The sequence below is a fragment of the Ranitomeya variabilis genome, chromosome 1 (assembly GCF_051348905.1).
Source record: "Ranitomeya variabilis isolate aRanVar5 chromosome 1, aRanVar5.hap1, whole genome shotgun sequence".
In the NCBI taxonomy this organism is placed as follows: domain Eukaryota; kingdom Metazoa; phylum Chordata; class Amphibia; order Anura; family Dendrobatidae; genus Ranitomeya; species Ranitomeya variabilis.
The window spans coordinates 853080895-853101457 of NC_135232.1; the positions used below are offsets into that span (position 1 = coordinate 853080895).

General features: G+C 40.0%; 1 protein-coding gene across 2 annotated transcripts in view; it reads right to left on the reverse strand.

The window, feature by feature from the left end:
- ADAMTS3 (ADAM metallopeptidase with thrombospondin type 1 motif 3) overlaps window positions 1–20563 on the reverse strand; it is a 314479-nt gene that overhangs the window by 41818 nt on the left and 252098 nt on the right. For both annotated transcript variants that reach the window (XM_077276828.1, XM_077276837.1), the window contains exons 14-16: window positions 16819–16952; window positions 16599–16722; window positions 3801–3881 (exon numbers count right to left, since the gene is read on the reverse strand). In XM_077276828.1, the coding sequence (XP_077132943.1) occupies window positions 3801–3881; window positions 16599–16722; window positions 16819–16952 (339 nt within the window). The remainder of the gene's footprint in view (window positions 1–3800; window positions 3882–16598; window positions 16723–16818; window positions 16953–20563) is intronic.

The window sequence follows — 20563 nt, forward strand, 5'->3', positions numbered from 1 at the left end:
CATCTTGCACAAAGCTTACCCAGAAAGGGACTACTGCAAAGGGGGTACTAACTGTATTAATGCCTATGGATTTTAAATGAGATGCCATAAAAGCCTGTTTAGGTGCAATGTCCCAATACTTTTGTTCAAGCAGTGCATATATTAATAACTACCGTACTTACTAAAATAAAGTTGGAATATCAGATACAGGAAAGGTTGGGTAGAATACCAAACTGCTCGTCTACATGCTGCATATAATAAAGTCTGGGTTAGCAATTAGGACAGTCCTCTGCTGCCAGATTTGTGTGGCAAAATCTGGGAATTTCCATTCGCCTCAACCTTGCTCTTCATAAAAGCAGTGAGCGAGGGAATAAATATATATTCATGAAATGCGGTTAATCTTCTAATGTTTATTAGGTTCCACAAATTCTTATGTTTTAAAGAAAATGTAAATGAATATATACTCATTGGAGATTTCTGGCACACATTTTTACATTTATTTTCATGGAAATACTGTGCAAATTGTTGGTGCAATAAATCAAATCCTTCCTCCAAATCTGAATATTTAGGTGTGATAAAAGAGTTGATCACTGTATCCTTACAATAAGGAGCTGACAGGTCACTATATTGTGTTGGGACTAATTGTCAAAAAAATCCCACCCCATATCTCTCCTTCCTAAATCCTTGGATTGACAGATAGGAAGGAAAGTGACTTAGCCAAAAATACTTACAGTAAATGTTTTATTGTCTAAAAACACATTTTTTCAATTCAGTTTTATTATAACTTTTGAACTAGTTGGATTCTACAGCCACTATGTATCACAATAAGCTTGTTTAACAGCAGGGTGAACCCCTTATACATGATCCAGAATCCACACATCTGGATAAATATGGCAATTCTACACATTGTTTAAACATCCAGTATTACCTAAACTGTGATAAACAAAATTGTCAGAAATGTCTGTGCTTAAACAAAATTAAACAGATGTAGGCTGCAGTTTGCACTACATCTATATATATAATCGTCTAAGGGGTACTTCCGTCTGGTTGTCTGTGTGCCTTTCTGTCTGTCTGTCTGTTTGCCTGTCTGTCACGGAAATCCCGCGTCACTGATTGGTCGTGGCCTCCGGCACAGTTCGGCCGCGAATTCGCCCCTTCCTACTTTCTGTCAGTGCCCCCTCCAGTCAGCACTCACACAGGGTTAATGGCTGCGTTACACCACGTTATGCCGCGTTATACTACGTGGCTGTGCAATATATTACGTGGCTGGGCAATATACTACATGTCTTTGCTATATACTAAGGGGGCTGTGCTATATACTATGTGGCTGGGCAATATACTACGTGGGCTGTGCTATATACTACGTGAGCTGTGTTATATACTACGTGGGCTGTGTTATATACTACGTGGGCTGTAAGCTACTTGGCTGTGCTATATTTCTCTGCTGTATCTGTGCATCATGAATCGTGGTATGTGTTAAACAGGGGGGCCCACTGAGACTCTTTCACCCGGGGCCCTCAAAAACCTGGAGCAGGCCCTGGCTTCACTGATTGTTCGCGGCCGGGAATGACCAATCAGAGACAGGCGCAGTCCGCCCGCGAATTGGCACGGAATTTGAACCACTCTTCGCTAATTGGTCGTGCCCGGCCGGCCGAATCCGGTGTATAAATTGCATTATTCTGATAACTTAATAAATAAACTACATACATATTCTAGAATACCCGATGCGTTAGAATCGGGCCACCATCTAGTAAAACATAATAATGGTAAAAAGATTAGTGTTTAAAACAACGACTGTTAGAAGAATTATCATCACATCACTTAAATTCTATATTCTGTATATGCAATTGCATGAAAAAAAGATTTTTCATACAAAAGCTTTAAAAATATTTAATAAATTAGCTGTATTGAAGAGAGCATTGTAGGCGAATATACTTTGTAATTCAGGTTCCTGGTACCAGAAAGTGGACATTAGTTAGTGCACCCGTCAGAGAATGCATGAACAAGGTGTGAAGGAACAACTGCTTTAATGACCAGCCTCCTGACACTTTTGTTAGAAGACCTAATAAACAAGAGTATTTTCATACACTGTAGATATCTTTCAAACATTGTTTTATCAAATCTGATGCATGTGACTAAACCCAATGTATATAATACAAAGTATGACACATACAATGTTACCGTAGTTTAAAAAAACGTAACTAATAAAAAAAAATTAAGTTGAAAGACATTTTTGGGGGCAATTTTAATTTTATTCTTTTAACGCAACTACATTAATACAAAGCATTTTGGTAATGAGCATTTTGTACTTTTTTGGACCTTTTACGAGCACTTCTAGGAATCACAGTACATAGCAGACTGTAAAATGAGTTACCAGTTAAATCTGTGAGCTAGTATTAATGGCAAGGTTTGTAAAGGCCCCGTCTCACACAGCGACGCTGCAGCGATACAGACAACGATGCTGATCGCTGCAGCGTCGCTGTGTGGTCGCTGTGTGGTCGCTGGGGAGCTGTCACACAGACAGCTCTCTCCAGCGACCAACGATCAGGGGAACGAATTCGGCATCGTTGAAACTGTCTTCAACGATGCCGAAGTCCCCCTGCAGCACCCGGGTAACCAGGGTAAACATCGGGTTACTAAGCGCAGGGCCGCGCTTAGTAACCCGATGTTTACCCTGGTTACCAGCGTAAATGTAAAAAAAAACAAACAGTACATACTCACCATCTGTTGCCCGTCAGGTCCCTTGGCGTCTGCTTCCTGCTCTGACTGAGCCGCCGTACAGTGAGAGCTGAGAGCAGAGCGCAGCGGTGACGTCACTGCTGTGCTCTCACTTTACGGCGGCTCAGTCAGAGGCAGAGCAGGAAGCAGACGCCAAGGGACCTGACGGGCAACTGATGGTGAGTATGTAGTGTTTGTTTTTTTTTACATTTACGCTGGTAACCAGGGTAAACATCGGGTTACTAAGCGCGGCCCTGCGCTTAGTAACCCGATGTTTACCCTGGTTACCAGTGAAGACATCGCTGGATCGGTGTCACACACACCGATTCAGCGATGTCAGCGGGACCTCAACGACCAAAAAACGGTCCAGGCCATTCCGACACGACCAGCGATCTCACAGCAGGGGCCTGATCGCTGGTACGTGTCACACATAGCGAGATCGCTACTGAGGTCGCTGTTGCGTCACAAAACTTGTGACTCAGCAGCGATCTCGCTATGTGAGACGGGGGCTTTACTCTTATCTCTCTTCCCCTGAATGTTTTCTTAAGCTGATTTAGAACTGATCAGAATAATGTGAACCTGTCATCTGATTCATGCTGCCCAACCTGCCTTCAGCATGAATCAGATCCTGGCTGCACGATTGTATACATAGTGTGAGACCATCAATAACCTGTAGCAGTGCTGGGAAGAACCTCCCCAGAATAGTCAGGTCTCCAGCTATGGTCCCCGGACGGATCTTTAACTTTTTTTTCTATTTTAATTTCTCATGCAGCCAGGGTCTGATTCATGCCTGCGGTTTGGGTAGAATGAATCATGTGACAGCTTCCCTTCAAAGTATAATTTAGAAGAAGATTGATAAGAGTTGTGAACAACACCATCAGAGCACGCTCACTAACAGATTTACTATAAATTCATTCTGCAATCTGCTTTGTACTGTGGATGTTAAAGCATAGATGCCAAACAAGTTATACTTTTTAAATAAAGCCCTACTGCAAAAATAGAATGCAACAAATAACCACACAATACAATTTAATTCTTTGAGTATCATCTTATATAGGGATCTTACTTTTGGGATTTTACCAAATCCAGAATGAAAGACTTACCAAGAACATGAGGGGAAGCCTCGTCTTCTTGGATAAACACATGTTTAGCACCAGGAGGGATGTCAAACATCTTAAGGTAGCCTATACATGTGTTGTGATCAAGCAGAAGAAAAGATAAGAGCGGAGGTTAGCACAGCATAGCATTACATAGATAAAAAGCTATCCAATATGGATCCTGCATCAAGCTAAAAAGAAGGGAAAAAAGATTAGTTGCTACTACATTTTGAGGAACAACTGCTTGGCATTTTCATAGGCATAAAAAGTTAAGTTTGCTGGAATCTGTTGTTTTCAGTGCTCCTGCGGAAAATAACAGACAGACAAAATGTTCATTCTTATTATCATAGAGAATCATTTCAGAATAGTTAATCTGCTGAGTTTTACTTAATTTGCCAATGGTTTTAGGGATCTGAAATAAGAACATTTTGTCTCTTCTAAAGCAATTGTTGCTAAGGACCTCAGTGCCTACAGTCATCATCTCACATCTCGTATGATCTGAGATGTCACTTACCAACAGTGTTTTTAGACTCTCTGGACTCGTACAGGGAGATGTTTCGTGCTCCCTTAGGTAAAGTGAAAGCTCCTCTTGTTTTCCCTTAAACAGATTATTTTTAATTAAATCACTGACAAAGTCTATTACTTTCATTGACTATCCCGAAGTGTAATAGAAAACACACAAATACTAGAAGGCATTGCACTTTGAGGATGTGTATCAAAATGTCAAATGTTTCAGCAAAATCACTTTGGATCTAAATCGTATATTGTATATTTAGCAAAATATTTGTTAGACGCCAGATGCCGTGGGAAGATCACACACAATGCAAAACCTCACCTTCAATACGTTTTTCCATTAACTGCTACTGATTATTGAATCAAATGTATATACGGTAACTCAAAACCGATGAATTATTCCACGCCTCCCTTACATGTACCCAATTTGTGGTTATACTTCTTTGCTTTTATTATTTGGGTCATTACCTACAGAACGGACTTGGATTGAAGTTGGTGACTGATTTATGCGGCTTTATTTATATTTTTCAACCTTTCATTTACCTACCACATCTCTTCCCTCCTTCCATTTAGACTGTAAGCTATTATTGGCAGCGACCTTTCTCCTTATGTCTTTTTGGATGCTGTCTTGTATTCTACCTCTGCAGAATATATTGTTGTGGTACAAATAAAGATCAATATAATAATTCAACTCAGCAAAAATGTACCGTTGATCATAAAAAGCTGCTCCTCTCCTAATTCTAAAAAACGTTGACAAAAATGAAATATAAATAAAATAATTGTAGGTCTGATATCTGCATGTCATGCCAGTGCTAAAGCAGCCATCCACAGCATTGTACAGGAAACTGTTTTTCTTGAGTTATAACAACAGGAAGCATTTTTAATCTGGATATTTCTGGCGTTACTCTATTGAGCCTTCACAATTAGATGGCAGCTATATATGTAGGAATGATTCTTTCCATGGCCAGCTAAATTTGCATTAATGAAATAATTGCAAAGTTCAATGATATTATCTTTACACAATCTCATTCGTGTAGAAGCCCTGCGGAACACAAATTAAAATGATCCCATCTCGGAGACTTCTATCTTGCCTTATAAGAATGCGATACTTGTAGGAAAGCACACTGGTAAATGTAATAAGAAGAAACTGTATCTACAGTATTTCCATCCAAATACCCTGCTACTGCTGTCAGTGATGTCCGATCCAGAAATTAAGTCAATGTGCAATAACCCAGCCTTTTGGGGACAAATTACGGTATACCATGGATTACACAATGTTCAAACGGACAGGTTGATCAATAATTTGACAGATGGGATAGATACTTTGATAGATTGGCTACTTTGTGTATCAACATTTTCATTTTCAGTCTTCTGTGATAGGAAGGAAAGAATAATGTCACAGATGTATATAGAGGTAATATTGCCTATATCTGTAGATGCAGTGCCAACACAATAAGTGGGCCACCTATTAAAAATGGAATCATGGACATGAAGAAAAATTTACTATAACATTTGTAGACTTATGACTATTAATGAAAGCACATCATAAGACATACATGAGTTCCATGGTTCAAACAATCCTTTAATAATGAGCTGACCAAAATTTTCCCTGTTGGGACTCTGAGTAATCAGTTTAGTCTGCAGGGAAACTTGCCATTAAGCATTATGGAGAAACTAAGCATTATACAGTGCCATTAAAAAAAAATGAGTTGTTTTTGTAATGCAGGACAGAAGAAGGATCTCCAGTCCAAGAGGAGATATCTTGAATCTCTGGAAAATTTGGCCCAAATATAAGGATCCTGATTAGGGGACCTTCTAACATTAGCTCAGAATTCCCTAAAGGGACATATAAAAATGGGTTTTGTAGACTGGACAAACCTTTTAATAGCGTAAGACTATTTATATTTACAATTCACAGCTGTCACTTTTCCATGCAAGCATAGAGACAGCACCACATATTATGACTTTGCAGTTGAGCAGGTTAACAAAATGTTTAGTCAAAGGAAATCTATTAATTATCTCATAGCAGGTAGTTCAGTAGTAATATGATGAGTGTCTAATCCTAGAGACACCAAGAATCAGCTGTTAAGTTGGCACCTAATATACCTGTACGCTTACAGCCAAACTGGAAAGTAAGTGTCAAGCTTGGAACCAAGACACACTTCTGAGCTCTTTCCAAATATTTCTGCAACACTAAGGTACTTTACCATAATTCTTGTGGCGGCCAACTTTCAATTCAGCTCAGTTGTGACACAGTGTAATTAATTGCCATGACAATGGTGGTACTGAGATGGTTTTAGTCAAAACTATACAGCAAATTTTCTCCCCTGTAAAATCTGCCGGTGAATGAGAGTATAAGACTGAAGACAACGCAAAGACAATACTCTTGGTGTAAATATATCTATATGTCTATATGACAATTGAAGTTCTTCTTATACAGGGTGCCAAATGCCCTTATACAACGACATGTACTATTTACTAAGCTAGATGCCACTCGAAGGAGCATTGGAGTTTAATGCAGATGCTTACACAATGTAATAATGCAATGAGCACCAGTGCTCCTTCTAGTTGTGCCAACAAGTAGCAAGTTATCTTTAAAATATATTTATGTGAGAGATTTAGAATTCTGTATTAAAAAAAACTGATCAACCACTATAAAGATACAATAAAAATGACTGGGAACGTGATTTGGGAACTAAAAATTACAATGGTAAGAAGTAGAAATTCTGTTTCAGCAGCCCTCATAGTTTCAAAGTCAAAACTAAATAGCCCTACTTGCATCCAATATAGACCGCAAAGGCACTACCAGCTCCAAAATGAGCCACAAACAATATTTTTGATACACATCACTTAGGCACATTAAAAGAAACTTTCCTTCACCAAAATTTGGTCTGCAGTGGTTGAGATTGGTTGGAAGATTACACCTCAAGAGTAGGGCACCGGTCTTACTTTCCTGAAGCAAGAGCATGGAAAACATTTGGTCAAAGTTGACCAACGCTCTCATCCATTGTCTGTCTAAAAACATAGACTATAGCTGATGACCAATGCATTTGCTACAGACGAAAAGAACAACTACCCAGAAGGTAAGCACCATAGCCAAGCACACCAGTAAACAGAATATTGAGGTGGGAAAATTCTACTCAATTTGGGGAAGGATTGTCCTTTAATGTAATGCCATGCAATGTGAATGCCTTCAGTAGAACTAATACAAATATATTTATAGCTACAATAATAAGCTATGTCATAAAAGTAATAGTCAATGAAATAATGTGATTAGAAGATACTTGCAAATTTCATTTTCCAGTAACTTGATCTCTTTTTGGCACCGCTTGCTTAATTGTTTTCCTGTTGAAAGAGGCCGATGACACGGTTTAATGACTCTGTTGCCAGGAATGATTTAATATAACTATTCAAAACTCAAGACTGCATAATGGTGTTTAGCCACATATAATATTCTAATAGTAAGTTAGTTAGTTAACTTACTAATATAGTCTTATCATGCCACAAGCCCGGTTCCTCTGCTGGCCAGCATCCCTCACAGATAGACCTGTGCCTCACACTGGAGACCATTTCTGTTGTCAGTTCGTGATTACAGTTACCGCAAGTCTAAAGGGGGCTACTAATTTTAATATCTAAGTCCTCCATTCTCTGAAGTGTATACAGGGCAGAGGTATGTGACAGCTGGCATAATAGGACTAGACTGGTTGGTTTCACATGAAGGGGTTCCAGTACTCTTTCTGCTGCATTTGCAGCAAGAACTATTCAATTTAAAAAAAAAAAAACATGGCTAAAGCACATTGATTTTGGAAACTTACAGTGATCAAATCATGTTAACCTACCCTATCTGTAAGTTATATAATTTATAAACACTTTTTATGCTAATAATTTATACATGGAGTTTCCTTTATATGTCAAACTTGGCAAAAATAAGGCTAATACAAACTGTTAAGAAATGATATTGCTCTAACAAAGCTGATTTATCAGGCTAAAGTTAGAAAATGACTAGCATGTTCAACAATTGTGACCACTGTGCTGCAGAGTGTGATAAGAGAGGGAAGATTTTTTATTTTCAGAAATAAATGTAATAGTGTGAACTGATTCATTTTATCCTATATCTCAGCTCAGTTTCCTTCAGACACATTTTTCTACAGAAGAACAGATTGATTGAATGTAAACTCTTCTGCAACAAAAAGCTTTGAAGAGAAAACTTGATGTGGATTATATAAGTTTATATTGATGCCAAGAGAGGCCGCATTATTGGATATTCGGGCAGTGAGTATAAAGACTAAAGGGGGGTGATGAGCTCCGTTATTAGGACTAGTGATGAGCGAGTGTACTCGTTGCTCGGGTTTCCCCGAGCACGCTTGGGTGATCTCTGAGTATTTGTTAGTGTTCGGAGATTAAGCTTTCATCACCGCAGATGAATGATTTACAGCTACTAGACAGCTTGATTACACGTGAGGATTCCCTAGCAACCAGGCAACCCCCATACTCAGGCTGGCTAGTAGCTGTAAATCATTCAGCTGAGGCAATGAAAACTTAATCTCGAACACTAACAAATACTCGGAGGTCACCCGAGCGTGCTCTGGGAAACCCGAGCAACGAGTACACTCGCTCATCACTAATCAGGACCAAAGGTGTATATAGGAGAGGTGGTCAGACTTTCATGCTGCTCTCCCCATAAAGCTAAGGAAGCTATAAAGACATCCAAGTCAGCGACTTTCTTAAACTTCAATAGAGAGAACCACATGCATGTATGGCCACTTCTAAACCTTTATTCTTAGATAGCACTAAACAGCAATTTCTGAGAGTTGGGGTCTCCAGATGAAAGCCATGTATATATTTTCCATATAGAAAGTGACAGCCATGCCTAAGGTGAATGGTGGGGTGAAGAATGGAATGTTTTTGTACTTCACAAAATCAGGGAGAAAATGTGGGTGATGGAGATATGCTACATCAAGTGCTCTGTGTTCCCACCTTTTCCTGCTTTTATGACAGGAAGGTGAAGCTGCACATGAGATAATTGCTGCCCAAACTATGTATCTCTTCCGATACCCCCAAAAAACAAGGGTCAATTTTACTTGTCCAAGAATTTATGGGTTTTTAATGGAAAAAGAGGAGAAGGACACTTCCAGACTCCACCAAAAGTGGGAGAATCAGAAGTCCCCCATACAAATCAGATAGTTAGCCTGTTTTGCCAAAATGTTTGAGTTATTATGACTTTCATCTACCGGATTGGGACCTGAAGGAAGTGATGAAGACTGGTGGAATTGCTGGGACCTGCTGTTAAATGGGAAAGATTGGTTCACATATTTCTGTTCTTAATTGAGGTAAAACATTTTTCTTTCCGCCTTAAACTAATCTGAGTTTTCATGAATTAGGAAGCATCCAAAGTCATTTTATGTGAACATAGTACTATGGTGAATTAAGAGTGTCATTGATGGCTCTTAACGTTTGGAGCTGGCCTCTAGACAGGTGCAATATTTGTTCTGTCCTGTCATAATGGTAGACATTTGCTACAAAAATGTATACAATTAGGCTCTGTTCGCCCTAGTGTCTAAAATCTGATCCGTCCAATTTCTGTTGCCTGTAGTAGGCGCTTTGCTATTCTGACAGTAATCTGTCTGAGAAAACTATTAAAAGTCAAATAGATTTGATATAAAACAAATCAAAATGAATCAATAATATCCATCATGGTCCCTGTGAAAACAGAACTCATGATGTTAGTTAGAAAATGGTCTTAAAAATTATGGTACACACAAAGATCTCTGTTGTAAAGAAATTGAGAATTATAACATAAAAGTAAGTTAATGATCCAAACCCTCATTTATATACTGTAGTAGAAATGCAACAACCACCACCTGACATTACACAATTCAGAGCTCTAGATCACAAAGATATAAGAGGGAAAAATGCAGACAGCAAATGCAAATATATACTGTATTGTATTAATATCGCTATTGGAATATCGACCGTAAGAATACAAATATTACATATTATACATTCATGGTAAATAAAGCAAACAGATATGCCAGTATATTAAATGTAATACATATCAAGTATTAAAAATGCTGGATTGTTTAGGAAAAAAACTAAGGGATCTTGATACAGTGTTTATCTACCCTATTTTCAGACTATAACTCAGACGCACTTTTTCACGGCATCACACCGCTGGGGCACCCACTTATCCTACCCAGGGCCTGCAGCATCGCTCCACTTCTGCCACCACTGGCTTCCAAGGAAGGGACCATGCCTCCTGTGACCCTGCTCCATCGCCAACCCCAGGTAAGATACCTTAAATTCGGACTATAAGACGGACACCCATCTTATAAAAAAACATTTTTCTATTTATCTCCAAAAATTTGGGGTGCATCTTATAGTTGAAAAATACGGTAATTGCTTTTTCACTCATCAAGGTAATGCACTACACATGAATCTCATGTAAAAAAAAGTAACGACCCCTTGTACTAGTTGACTGCAGCATCTTTAGAAGCAATAACTCAAACCAAATATTTCCTTATTAAATATGTCTTTCCCATCCAGGGTTATTCCATACATATCCCTTCCTACTGTCGTTGAATTCATGAGTGTAAAGAGACAAAGTTTCTACAAGAATATTAAAGAGAATCTGTCACCAGGTTTTTGCCACCTAATCTGAGAGCAGCATAATTTAGAGACAGGGACCCTGATTCCAGAGATGTGTCACTTACTGGGCTGCTTGCTGTAGTTTTTATAAAATCACTGTTTTATCAGCAGGAGATTATCACTAGAGGACTAGTAAACCTGCTGACATGTAGTCCTCCATATTCATGAGCTCTGTATAACCCCGCCCCCACCACTGATTGGCACCTTTCTGTGTACTCTGTGCATGGGCAGAAAACTGACAGTCAGTGCGGTGGGGTTATAAAGATCTCAACATTGAGATAACTGCTAGACATGCAGCAGAGGTTTTATCAAAATGACAGCAAGCGGCTCAGTAAGTGACACATCACTGGAATCATGGTCTCTCCCCCTACATCATGTTGCTCTCACATGTGGTAGCAAAAACTTGCTGACAGATTCCCTTTAAAGTGACACTGCAATCCAAATAAAAGATCTGATTATGTCTGTACATTTTATAGTCAACATACCCTGTGCCACAATTCCTCTAATCTAGAGCACTACATGCATTTCCCAAAAATAGCCACCAATTGTCCGTGACTTCACTATGAATAGTGTTGTAATTAAATCAAAGCACACCCCATCTGCCTCTACTGCCACCTGTCAGGGCAGGCCAGCAGTCATCATTATTGGTCCTTTCAGTAAGTGGTAGAGATGGAGAGGACATGTTACTGACTTCTAAGAATGCTTTTCACAACATCTCGGAGGCTACAAAAACAACCATTGGACCCTTGACAACATGACGATGCTCAAAAACTTGTCATAAATTCTAGGCTGTATGGGAGCAAGTCATCTGTCCATATTCTAACAATGAAATGTAAAAAGGTAATAAAGCGAGGTGATAATCAAGACTACAAATCAAATCAATATCTGAATGACCCGGTAGTGAGGAAATCTATATTTTTGGGGGATTGGCATAGTGAAAAATTAATATTATCAACTGACCAAAATGACCAAAATAAACCGTCTCTGTAAACTAAAAAGACTGATATTTGGGTATGGGGCGCAGCAACTTTTTGATGTGGGTCAATTGAATGCTGGATAGAAGTGTTAAATAAATGGAGTAATAATTAGGTTCTGTTCACATTGACTTCATGTGTTCTCTTCTTCTGTGATGATGATGGATATGACCGATCCGTTTTGAGTGTAACAAAACTTAACCGATTCCATATAATGGGTCAGTGAGGGTTCTGTCTTCCTTTTTACTGAATTTGCAGCTACAAGATTCCAGCTGTTATAGACAGTACCGTACATAGTATTAAAAGAGTGTGTCAGAAGCTTATTGTTAAAATTCGGGCCTTAAACCCAAGTCTTGGAACTATGGCTGGAATGTGCTGAAGACACATCATATCTTACAACTAGTTATGTTTAGGCGTTCCTTCTCACTGTCTTACCCTGAAAGCGGCATGTGACTGATTTAAAAGAAATTTTGCCACAAATATTGCATTTCGATAAAACAGACAATAATAAAAAAGTTGGCAGAGTTCCCCAAATCTCTGCAGTTCCAGTCTTGAATATCATAAATGTAGGGTTTTCTACTGGGATCATTATATGGTCCCGTGTACGAAGCTATGATTTCATGTAGATATTGAACTTTGCAATCTATGTAAGGAGGAATAAAATAGAGCATAAGTGCACATAAGGTAGGACAGGTTGGGGCAGCTATTGTGCCTTTGTCACTCGCAGCTTATGGGTCTCACAGGGAATGTTTGCCTGTTCCTACAGCTGTTTGGTGCCACAATAACCAATACATTAATAATGGGCAGATTCACAATGCTTTTATCCTGCAGATAAACCCCATATCTACAATAGCGTTAATAACGTTTTTTCAGGTGACAGGTACTCTTTAAGTTTTATGCCGCACTTTATTGTATGGGTATTCCTCATTATGGTGATACCAAATTTATATGTTATATTTATATTTTATGAGTTTTATGCAATAAATACCCTGAATAAAAATAATTTGCTTTTGTGTCGACATAGTCTGAGAGTCATAACTTTTACAATTTTTCTACCAATGGACGTATGTCAGAATTTACATTTTTGCATGACAAGACGTGGTTTATTGTGGTACCATTTTCTGGTACATACGACAGTTTGATCACTTTTTATTATGCTTTTTTGGGAATATGCAAAAAAAAAACAATTTTGCAGCTTTTTGTTTATTTTTTTCAAATGTAGATTTTTTTTTACTGGGTAAACTTATCAACACCCCACTGTAGGGATACCAATAGGCTGACAGAAGGAGCACTCTCCCTCATTTTCAAGCGGTCTCATGTGCTGCTGACATTAATCACTTATGATATGAGAGATTAAACTACTGGGATTAGTAATAAACTAGGGGGGGGGGGGGGTGCAGATGCAAAACACTAACTACAGACACACAAGATCCAGCAATAGCAGCTTCCTTATGGGTTCTAGGAAGCAGTATAGTTTTTAAGTGGATAAACAAGAGAGAATATATTGATTATTTGCTTTGTCAACAATCACATTTCCTATTTTGGGACCATAATTCACAATATGAAATAGTACAGAGACATAATCACACATTTCAGTTTATATCGTCGCAAATTCAGGAAATAACTCTCTTTAAGAAGAGATTTGCACAAAACTGTCAAAGCAGATATTACATCGAAAATTGCTATACTTAGCTTTATACAGATTTTTAGTGCTCTAAAAATGAAGCAACTTTACAAATCCCTTTAAGGGTATGTGCACACGTTGCGGATTTCCTGCAGATCTGCAGCTTTTTTCCGCGCAGAAACGCTGCAGATCCGCAAGTGATTTACAGTACAATGTCAATTCTTTGTGCAGATCTGCTGCGTTTCTGCACCCATTCCATAATAGAAATCTGCAGGGGTAAAAAAAGGAAGAAATCCGCACAATAATCTGCAACGTGTGCACATACCAAAAAAAGGCGCAGATTCTGACCTGTGTTTTTTGCCAAGAAATGCAGAATCTGCACAGAAAATTCCACAGTCAAATCTGCAACGTGTGCACATAGCCTTACAGCCCCGATGCAAAACTGTGTTTTCATGGTTACAGACTACAAACAATACCTGTGTAGTCAGATCCTAATAAGGGTATGTTTCCACGTTCAGGAAATGCTGCGTGTTTGACGCTGCGTAGAGCCGCAGTGTAAAACATGCAGCGTCCAGAAGTTACATCATAGTGGAGGGGTTTTCATGAAATCCTGTCTCCACTATGCGTTAAAAGACCCAGGCGGCAGACCCGCGGAAACGGACATGCGGCGCGTCTTTCCAGAACGCAGCATGTCCTTACAATGCAGCGACGCTCCGTCGCCACACCTTAAATTTACCATAGACTATCATTAGATGCGCCACAACATAAATTTACCATAGACTATCATTAGATGCGCCAAAACATAAATTTACCATAGACTATCATTAGATGCGCCACACCATAAATTTACCATAGACTATCATTAGATGGGATAAAACCGCATCTAATGATTAGTCACATGTGTAATAACTGCATAGACGCAGCATACTATGCATGTCTACTAATTTAAATATTGTGTTACCTGTCACACCGCCGGAAGTCTGCGTCCACTGCAGTTCTTGTGATAACTTAGCTTACCGTGAGAACTGCCGTGCACGTGAATGGGGGTTGTCTCAGGTCACCCTAGGCTAGTTCTCACGGTCAGCTGACCGCGAAAGCTAGAGTGTAGGTGATCGCCAGAGAGCTCCGGTGGTCATCTACAAGCTCTGCTATGTCTGGATGTCATGCTTCCAGATGTAGCAGAGCTGTATTCGTCATGGGACAGTCGTTATTAAGGACTGCGTCGGACCAGGGAGTATACTGTTGGTTTATTTTTATTTTTTTTCAGAAGATTGATGGCTTTGCTTGGACTACCAGTGTAATAAAGATGGCAAAACTGTGTTGTGTTTTATTTCATTAAAATACTTTATTCTGCATGTGTGTGTTATTAACCCTTTAGCAACTATAGGATTAGTAATAGATAGGTGTCTTATTACAATTCAAAGGTGACCACATATGCCACCACTACAGAGCAGTGGGAAGATAGAGGCTAAGTGCCGGAATTGGCGCATCTTACAGATGTGCCATTTCTGCGGCAGCTGGGGGCTGGTATTCGTAGCCAGGGGGGCCAATATCCATGGCCCCTCTCTAGGCTATGAATATCAGCTCGCAGCTGTCTGCGTAGCCTTTCTGGCTATAAATTATTATTATATATTATTATATTAAAATAGGGGGACCCCCCCAAAAAATGATGTGGGTCCCCCTATTATAATAGCTAGTAAAGGCTAAGCAGACAGCTGCGGGCTGATATTCATAGCCTGGGAAGATCCATGGGTATTACCCGCTTCCCAGGCTACACACATCGGCCCCCAGTCGCTGGCTTTCCCACTCTGGACTTGAAAATTGTGCGGGAGCCCACGCAATTTTTTTTCATTTTTTTTTAAATTAAACAGATAATGCGTTTAGGGCTGGGACCGAAGCGTGCAGCTGCATGTATTTCTATGCAGCTGAATGTTCCAGTCTGAGTGTCGGCGGCAGTGCCGGGTATTGAAGTGCGAGACTCGTGAGAGTTTCTCGTAAAGTGTGACCCCGGCCTAACACAGTTTTTTTTTTCTATCTACAGACAGATCTATCTATTGATAGACAGATCTATCTATTGACAGATAGATCTATAGATAGATAGCTAGATGGAATGAGACAAATAGACAGATAGATCTATAAATAGATCTATCTATCTATCTATCTATCTATCTATCCCATATCTATCTATCTATCTATCTATCTATCTATCTATCTATCTATCCCATATCTATCTATCTATCTATCTATCTATCTATCTATCTATCTATCTATCTATCTATCCCATATCTATTTATCTATCTATCTATTTGTCTATCTGTGTGTAATGGAGTGTGGGTGGGACAAATGTTAAAGAGGAGGTTGGATCAGAAATGACATCACAAATCTTTTTTTTGTCAATAATAATCATCATTTTTATTTATATAGCGCCAACATATTCCGCAGCGCTTTACAACTTATAGAGGGGACTTGTACAGACAATAGACATTACAGCATAACAGAAATCACAGTTCAAAACAGATACCAGGAGGAATGAGGGCCCTGCTCGCAAGCTTACAAACTAATATATCTTTATTTAGCTTACAAAAAAGCATACAAATCCGCATGAAAAGAACATATCAAAAACGCATATAAAAAATGCATCAAAAACGCAGGTGACCTGCCAGTGACCTCTGATGCAGATTTGGTGCAGATTTTACCTGAGTCAAATCCTAAGCAAATACTGAGCCAATCCTGACCATGGAAACATACCCTAAGGCATTAATCTCTTTTTCTTCAACCTATTTTTCCTACTAACCCACAAAAATTAGGAAAAAGGTGAAATGTAAGAAATGACACCTTAATAAAAAATGAGTCTGTTTCAATTCTGCAACCATGGAAACACCTAATTTGACATGTCAAATGTGTACACAAAAATATTGAAATTCTTCAGAAAAAGACTTTTGCAAAGTTGCTCATTTTATTTTCTAAACTTTTTATAAAAAATTGGTCGTACAAAGCTTTTAAGCAAACAAATTAAAAATCCCCTCTCAAATGTAATAATTACTGTACCAGGTTTTTTTGGAGTCCTTGTAAATGTTCCTTTCACAGTTCGACAATGGGAATTATCGCCTCCGCAGACACCACACTTATCTTCCACTTTATTGGAACCAATTTCCTTGTCACAGCCAACTTTCTACAAGACATAAAAATCTAAAATGTTTGTTTGCGTATTCAAAATGTCAGAAAACTTGCATTCTTATTTGGCAAAAATTGTACAAATATAACTTACAACACACTCTCCTCTGACACAAATGCTATGTGGATCCTTATAGGAGCAGCGGGTGCCATCATGTGCGAGCTGCTTCATTGAGGCTATGTCTCCCGTCTGTTTAGATTGGCAATACAGCTGGCATCTTTTATTGGCTGAAAAAGCAAACAACATGGTACAATTATTATTTTATTAAAGGTTATTAATGAAACAGAGTTATCCTAAAAGATAGATGATAGGAAAATAATAAAATAAAAAAGTTAAACTGTTCACAAAAAAATCATAGATTACAGTTTACAATGTCCTCCTGCCAATGCCACCAACAGTTTTCATGCTTTCATTGATCAGATGCTACTTTAGGGGGCATTCTAAAGTTTGGAAGACATCCTATCTATGGTACAGGGTATAAGTTTCCGATCCCTCAGGGTCCAACTGCTGCCTCTCCTTTACCCCTCCTCAAGAGCCCCATGTGAATGGAGCAGTGGTCTATCATGTACCCTGGGGCTCAATTCATTCTCATGGGTGTACCAAAACCAGCCAAGTGCAGGTCTCGATAATCTCTGACAGTGCCATTAAGAATGAGTATAGCATTAGCGCGCGTATACATTCGCATAGGTCTCTGAAGGAGCTGGGTATTGGTGAGGGTCCCAGTGGTTAAAAAACCCAGCTATCAGAAAGTTATAGGGGATAGCTTTCAAATTTGAGAATACTCCTTTAAAGAGTAGCCTATGCTTTCTATTGAATCTGTACTCCGGACTGCGAGTGTGCAGAGGAAGGAGCTGTGCGTTCCCGTCTCCTGAGTCTGCTTGTATTAGTTATTCTTTAAGTTTAAAAATTTCTTACTAGCTAACATCTGAGGTTTAAAGGGTTGACCAACTCTGCTAAAAAAAAAAATTTGTTAATTAAATGCATGTATTTTTAGGTAAAATTCATTTTTGTAATTAGCCTTCAATACAACTTTTGCACAGTTTGCCTTCCATAGCCTCTGTGTTGCATGTATGCATCAGAGAAATCTGCTTCTTTCGCTTCCTGAAATGATCGTTCATTAAAAACAAAACTGAATTCCCAGGTAAAATCTGTATTCAGTGAAGACAGATTATTACATTACTGCGAAAGGAGATGGTAGTTGCTACTAAAGTGATTCTATGTAGAGGGAAGGTGGGAGGAACTCTGCCTTTAGCTTCTCTTCCTCTACTATCCACTCAATATAGGAGACTAGCTATTGGCCCTGTTCTACATCAGGGTGGCAAGCATTTTTATTGGTACCTTTATAGACTGTCTTCAATAAAATGGCGTCGGAGATCATAGTATGTGTACACAATGACTCCGGCACCATTTTATTGAATTAAGGTACTACAGCAGTCTGCATGCATCGGCCATAGGGATAGCACTACGTGCACCCGCTGACTCCTTGCGCCACACTGTGCAGACACCACCTATCCCGACTTCAGACATCCACCCTTATATGTACGATGGCAATTGCTACTGATAAGCTTCTATGTAAAATGGTACTGGAGTCAGCATGTGTGCATACCGCGCTTTCTGGCACCATTTTTATGAAGACGCTCTATCTGCAATTTCACATATACAGTGTCTTCATGAAAATGGTGTCGGAGATCGCAGTAAACCCAAGCACTGACTCCGGCACCATTTTAATTAACTAATGTACGACATCCTCAAGATAGCAGTGTGCAAGCGCCGGCCATAGGGAAAATGGCGATAGATAGAGTCTCATAAGTAGCAAGTGCCATCTCCTATATTAAGAAGATAGAAGAGGAGAAGGAGCGAAAGGCAGAGCTCCTCCCACCTCTACTCCACATAGAACTTTATGAGCACCAACTGCCATCTCCTATCTCAGTAATGTTAACATCTGTCTTTACTGAATAAAGGTTTTACCCGGGAATTGAGAATCTTGAAAATGGATGATCAGTCTTAGGAGAAATAGAAGCAGATATATTACAAAGTTTATTACTTTCATGTGTACCAGTGATTTATGAAAAGAAAATTAAAATTCCAGTTATTCTTTATCCCATTCATGACCTTAAACATATCCATATGTAATGGAAGGGAAAGACTTTACAACCTATGACGTATAGTTACGTCATTGCTACTGTGCGCACATGATTGCCGCCGGGTGTTTAGCTATCATGATAACTGAAACCTGGCTTTCACTGCCAAGAGCGATATGGATCGCAGATATAGATCGCAGCATTTAGATGCAGGTAGCCCCTGGGAGCTCCCTTGCCCCTCCGATCGGCACCTGTGCGAGGGTCCAATTGTCGTTATGGTCGTTATGACGACATCTGGGTCACCAGGCTACGAGAAGCCTGTTAGACCATGCTCAGAGCATGGTCTAAGAGGGTTGTGTCAGTGCAGCACTGACAGGTATAATGCTGTAAGGGACACCATAACAGACTTACCCCCTGGGTGTGCACGAGTGTCCAGGGACATGCTGGGAAAGCCAGGAACTCCTGCTGTGACGTGAGATACTGCTGTGAGCATTCCTGCAGTTGAACAGGACCTGCAGCAAGTGACCACCGTGGGAGAGGTTGGAGGCGGGGTTAGGTCCTGAACTCCCAGGGATGACAGGAGCCGGGGAAGCCGAGAGAAGTGTCAGGTAAGCCGAGGTCAGACCAGAGGACCGCGCGGTAGCCAAGGAGAGAGATTGGATGTATAACTGACAATGGGCACAGCATATACAGAATGGGCCGGGACCTATGACCGATCCTCCGGACCATACTCCCTCCAGTGTACCAAATACTGCAAAGTACGGCACACCCACCGGGAATCAACGATGCATCCCACCTCGCATTTCATGTGACCCTCCACCAAAACTGGGGGAACAATGGCAAAGAACTCTCCTCAACAGTTCTCAAGGGTTTCAACAGGGACTTGTAGAACACGTTGGAAATTTTTAACAAACATGGGAGACGCAACCTAAAGGCCACTGGGTTAATAATCTCCATAACCTCATATGGACCAATGAATTTTGGACCCAACTTGGCAGAGGGAACTTTGAGCCTTATATTACGAGTGGACAACCACACCTTCTCTCCAACCTGGAACGTAGGACCCAACACCCTTTTCAGCAAAAAACTTGTACCTCCCCTGACCCTTGGAGATGTTACGACGAACCTCAGCCCACAGGACCTTCAAATGCTGCACAGTACCCTCAGCCCCAGGACAACCAGAGTCCAAGCGTGAAAACTCCCCAAAATGCAGATTAAACCACTAGTTAACAAGGAAGGGGGACATACCAGTGGACTGACTCACAAGACTGTTGAAAGCAAACTCAGCGAAAGGCAAAACATCACACCAATCGTCCTATCTGGTAGAGGCCAAACACCGCAGAAATTACTCCAGGGACTGAATAGTGCGTTCGGTCTGCCCATTACTCTCAGGGTGATAGGCAGAAGAAAAGGACAATGTAATGCCCAATTTTTTACAAAATGCCTTCCAGAACTTGGCCACAAACTGCACACCTCGGTCAGACACTACATTCATCGGCACACCATGCAGACAGACCACATGTTGCACAAACAGTCTGGACAAGGTTTCTGCTGAAGGCAACGCAAATAAGGGTACAAAATGGGCTTGTTTAGAAAATCTGTCCACCACCACCCACACAACAGTGTTACCCCTGAAAGAAGGGAGATTGGTGATAAAATTTATGGACAGATGAGTCCATGGTCTATCAGGAACTGGTAGAGGCACCAATTCCCCAGCCGGCCAGCTATGAGAGCTCTTAGAAAGGGCACAAACTCCA